Raw genomic sequence first — 5,467 nt, 5'->3', positions numbered from 1 at the left:
GGAGAGCAGTGACTGACTTGCTTCGCAAGTCAGTCACTGCCTCCATGCACAAATGCGGTATCAAAAATTGCGGCTCGATTCCCAGAAGGGGGAGCTATTACTTCTGGTCGGATTCGGAGTTACCATGGCAACATACATTGCAAAAGAAGACCCCCAAAAACCCCTCCTCCATAAGTCAATGGAGCGAGGGGACAGAAAATCTTAAAAATACACTATTTTTGACGAATTACTGTTCCATCATGAATTCACGTAGAAATGCCATTCAAACTTCAGTTTGTAGAAATGTCCGTGATCTCTTCTAAAGTGAAGACAGTACGTCGATACGAATTACGGTTTGTCCACAACTTGTCTCCAAGCGACCCAAAGTTTTCAATTTTTCGAAAAGTTAGAGCAGTGGTTCCCAAACTTTTTCTTCTGCGCCCCCGCAGTGGTTTCCAAACATTTTCTGCGCCCCCCCATGGATTACAAATGGCTGTCTGGTTGAAATGATGCATGTGACGGGGGGGGCATCGACTTTTTTGAGGGCAAAATGAATGTATTTAGCTGAAAATAGACACCAACATCGGTAGCCTACAAGGTACTTGTTAAGCTTAAGGTTTGATATTAGCTAGTCATCTTTTAGCTAACATTACCTGCATCCAACAGCTTTACTCAACTCAGTCGGTTAGTTTGGAGGAAAAACTGTGAAAAGTTCTTTGCGTTTTGCTCGTTTGCTGCCGTGATTCTAACACAAACCTCCGTAGCTCCGCACAGCAGCAGCAGGTCTCCTTCACAGGTGGAAACCCAGCGCGAGCGTCGTTGCGCTCATGTTGCATTTAAAGGCGGCTCGGAAAAACAGGTTACAACATGTTAACAACGGATTAAACAGTTTTAACTGCTGATAAAAGTGACAGAGGACACAAATATGGGAAGTGTGGAAGCCTCTATTGTATCGAATTGACATAGGAATAACAGAGTTGGCCATTCTAAGGTAAAAACCCAGCGCATACAGTGTTCATGTTTTGTTTTGTTTTTTTCATCCAGACAGCTTCCCGCACCCTCCCTGCAATGACACGGCGCACCCTCTGGGGGGCGCGCCCCACAGTTTGGGAACCTCTGAGTTAGAGTGTGAGGTCCGCTCCGCTAGAGTGTGGGAGAGAGTGGATTACTGACCCCAAAATAATTTCTAACTCGCACTCACGCCCACAAATATCGCCCGATTGGCCTAAAAGTCGGTCAGGACATAGATACGCATGCCTGCTCCGGTAAAATGTTTTCAAAATTTCCCTAGAGCTTACGGTTTTCTGTCCAGGTGCTTCCAACCGATGTCGTGCGACAGGACACACTCACGCTCAGACCCATGTTTTTCCATATATTTCTGAAAAATGTCAGACCTCAGCACACATCATCATTCTCTCATCACTGTTAATACTGTGAATGACGTAGAAATATGAATCGCAGGAATATCAGAGATGACAAATAGCTCTCTCATACACTTCAAACGGTTTTCGAATACGTGTAATGGTTCCTGAACGGGAAGGAGTTGTTCGAAGTGCTTTTTTTTGTGAGAAACAGGCTGGCTAATCAGAGAATTCTCTCACCCTCTGTGTGTGACTGACAGCTACAGGGGATTAATTACATTAGCAACAGAACACGGAGCAGGGCAGAAGGACTGTTTAGGATTACAGAGGAGCTCCTTAGGACTACAAACACGCCATCATTGTAGTTCTAACTATGCCTGAACACTCAGTTCAGAGGGTTGAGCAGAATGTCAGAACTACAACATGACAGAACTGTCTGTCACTCACAGCTGCACTTGACAGGGGATTAATTACCGTAGCAACAGAACACAGAGCAGGGCAGAGCTGCTGCTTAGGACTACAAACACACCATAACTGTAGTTCTATCTATGGCCAAGACTCAGTTAAAAGAGAGGCCTGAGCAGCATGTAAGAACTACAACATGGCGGAACTGTCTGTCACTAAAGAGGAGGACTTAGCTGGTATTCAGAACTACTTGTGTTTTGAGCATGATATAACTGATTTAACCCGATCACTATTACACATGGGATTAGTGTGGCCATTTCAAATGAAGCTTACTGAAAATTTCAAAATAAAAGCCTTGACAATTTTTACATCATGTAATTGCTCTTTTGGCAGTTACATAACTGGTTTATCAAAACCACTGTTACACCCGGGATTAGTGTTGCAATTTCAAATGAAGCATGCCCATTATGTAGCCGTAATTTCCAACGGTTATGATCAGAAACAGTCCCGTCCTGACTGGAGGTGATTGATCCACCCATGGGATACATTTTCATTAAATATTCAGGTCATTAGAGTATCCATCAAAAAGTCTGAAATGTTATTTATATTCCTAATTTTTTACGGAGTGTTTCAATATTAACTCTTTTCTGAATTTTTTAATTTTGCAGCCCTATTTTCTATTTGATCTGTTGGACTGACTGTTAAAAATAATTTTAATTGTGATATGTGTATGTATGTTTCTTTAGGTTCATTTTGACATTGCATCCTACTCAAAGAAAATGGATTCAAAAGATTTTGATGAGCTGAAGGTCAGCAATGCACTGCGATATGACATTTTGACAGAAGTCCTTAATTCCTTGGGAGTCAGCTGTGAACCAAGCCAGACTCCTGCCCCAAGTCCTGTCTACCTGCTGGCCACCTCCCAGGTATGTGACAAGTGAAATACTTCCTCACTTTGAAAAAGTGTCCCACATCATAATACTATGGTACTTGAATTTTTGCCAACAAAAGAACTAAACTTGGGATTCAGAGTTTGTCTGGCTTCTATGTTCCAGTCCATGTGCATTCAGAATGTTGTGTTTATGGACACTGTGAACAGGAAGTGTTTAAATTACAGATCACGCTGTAATTGGAAGATTGTTAAAAGATTCTGAAATAATTAAAAAATTAGAGAAGAGAATTACTTTTGCTACATTTTATTACATTATTATCCTTTGTTCTCCTTCCTTCCCATCTTCAAGTATAAATAGTACACAGATGGAAACAATCTGACTCGCTAAGTACATGCAAAAATCTGAGCAGATCTGCAGAGGTGTGACAGCAGGTCTGACTACGGAAGGCTTATATAAACATGAAAGGGCAGTGAGCTAAAGTAGGCCTGTCATGATAACAAATTTTGCTGAGCGATTGTCTCAAAAATTATTGCGATAAATGATATCATTTGAAGACTATTTTAAACTGATGAAATGGTAATGGCATAATAATGCAAGCCACATCCTGCCAAAAGTAAATACGCTTTATTTTCAAAAGAACATTTAACACTGGAACTGGTAGACAAAATAAACAAAACTAAAATAAAATGGACTCTCTGTCTCCGTTAACAAAAAATGCACTTGAAGTGGAAATAAAAACTACATTCAGCAAAAAGAGTACAGATTATGAAGTCTGTGTACTACATTGCCCTTCAATAATCATTAGATTTAGATAGAGAAGATGGACATATCCGACAACCTGATTCAATAGTTCACTCCTCAGTTCACTCCTCCCTTCAGCCCAGTTTACAGTACACAATTTTTTGCCCTGATTTCCCCCCTTACGACAATCTTAGAACATCCAACAATCGTAGCCGATCATCCTGTGGTGTGTTATGACTGATCGGGTCCAGTCGTGGCCGCTCCGATCTAAATCAGGCATATTCAACATGTTTGATTGTCTTGGCCCAATTATGGCAGCGTGTGGTGTAGGTCTGTCGCGATAAAAGATAAATCAATTAATTGCACAATAAATTAAACCTATCGACCTCATTTTAAATATCAGCTTTATCGTCTCTTCCTGCCTTTTTCTCTTTCTGTTGATGACACTGAATGAAAAAAGGCTCAACTCCAGTGCTCTCCACTGACCCTCCCTTCCTCATTTTCTTAGTGTAATGTCCAGCGCACACTACACGAGTTGTCGGATCATTGTCGGACCATTTTCAAAACCTGAGAGACCACACATTAGCCTACAGAAATCCTAGGTATAACGGTTCGATCGGGTTCGTCGTGCCGTGTGGTGTCCAGCCACCTGGGCACAAAATAATGGCTACAAGTCCAGTTAAGTAATTTTAAAACCAGGCATTAATCAATGCTTTACTAGAATCTACCTGTGATGCATGTGGCTAGAGTCAGCGTAAAGTCCTGACTGAATGAAAATCATTGTAACCTATTTATGTCACGTTAACGAAGAACAGCTGGAAACTTACTGGGTTTATCAACTGCGGTAGCAATTTGGCTCCAACTCCTCTCCTTGTCATTTCTATATTCTTTGCACGAAATGTTGGATAAATATTAATGTTGTTTTCCACATATCATCTCCGATGTCAGCTGGATTTCGGGTTGCGCCTGTCAGCTGTTTGGGATTCCCCTCGTAATTTTCCCTCAGGAAGCACGGAGGAGAATCCGCGCTCTCTGATTGGCTACCTGTCACATTCAGCGTTAAAGCTCCCAGTCGGGGAAAACCCTTGATTTAGATCGGAGCGGCCACGACGATCTAAATCACACTACAGGATGATCGGTTACGAAATCACCAGCGAGAATCTTAGATCAGCCAACGTTCTAAGATTGTCATAAGGGGAAAATGGGGCAAAAAAATGGTGTAATGTGAACTACTGCAGTAGGTAGTCGGATGTGCCCATCTTCTCTATCTAAATCTAGTGATTACTGAGGGTAATATAGTATACAGACTTCATAATCTGCACTCTTTTGGTTGAATGCAGTATTTATTTCCACTTTGGCTTTATGTTGTTTACTTTTTATTCAAGTACGTTTTTTGTTAATGGAGACTGAGAATCCATTTTATTTTTGTTTTTGGTTGTTTTGTTTATTTAGTTTATCAGTTCCAGTGTTATGTGTTCTTTTGAAAAGAAAGTGTATCTATCTATGGCAGGAAATCGTATGCATTATTAGTCATTTCCATTAAATCAGTGTCAAAAGGTCTTGAAACAATATTATCGTTTATCGCAATAATTTTTTAGACAATCGCTCAGCAAAATTTGTTATTCTGACAGGCCTGGTGTGGGGTTTTCCCTGACTGAGAATGCAGCCTGTTGAATGTGACAGGTAGAGCATGGATTCCCCTTTGTGTTTTCTGAGGGGAAAGCACAGAGGGGAATCCCAAACAGCTGACACATGCAATTCTCATTGCACGTGTCAGCTGTTTGGGATTCCAGTGGACATCGGAAATGATATGTGGAAACAACATTAATGTTTGTTCAACATTTCGTGAGAGGAATATCCACAGAAATGACAAGAAGAGGAGTTGGAGCGAAATTGCTACCGCAGTTGATGTATCCGGTAACTTTTCTGCTGTTCATGGTTAACGTGACATAAATAGGTTATAATGTTAAGGCTATTCATTCAGCCATGTTTGTTTACTCTAAATCAGTGTTTCTCAACCTTTTTTGGGCCAGCGTCCCCCTGGCCTTTATCCAGGTCCCTCACCGCCCCCCACCAAATAATTTGCAG

The 5,467-nt window shown here is 41.2% G+C and overlaps 2 protein-coding genes across 2 annotated transcripts in view; both read left to right on the top strand.

Moving 5' to 3' along the window:
• The window catches only part of LOC103130816 (biotin--protein ligase-like), an 11,898-nt gene extending 9,187 nt beyond the window's left edge, over positions 1-2,711 (top strand). The window contains exon 5 of the mRNA XM_007542322.2: positions 2,492-2,711. Within this exon, the coding sequence (XP_007542384.1) occupies positions 2,492-2,686 (195 nt within the window). The 3' untranslated portion in view covers positions 2,687-2,711. The remainder of the gene's footprint in view (positions 1-2,491) is intronic.
• A 2,473-nt stretch (positions 2,712-5,184) lies between these two features.
• Positions 5,185-5,467, top strand: part of ap2b1 (adaptor related protein complex 2 subunit beta 1) — a 29,898-nt gene continuing 29,615 nt past the window's right edge. The window contains exon 1 of the mRNA XM_007542320.2: positions 5,185-5,296. Within this exon, the coding sequence (XP_007542382.1) occupies positions 5,185-5,296 (112 nt within the window). The remainder of the gene's footprint in view (positions 5,297-5,467) is intronic.

The sequence above is a fragment of the Poecilia formosa genome, unplaced genomic scaffold (assembly GCF_000485575.1).
Source record: "Poecilia formosa unplaced genomic scaffold, Poecilia_formosa-5.1.2 Scaffold679, whole genome shotgun sequence".
In the NCBI taxonomy this organism is placed as follows: Eukaryota; Metazoa; Chordata; class Actinopteri; order Cyprinodontiformes; family Poeciliidae; genus Poecilia; species Poecilia formosa.
This window is presented reverse-complemented; position numbering and strand designations above follow the sequence as displayed.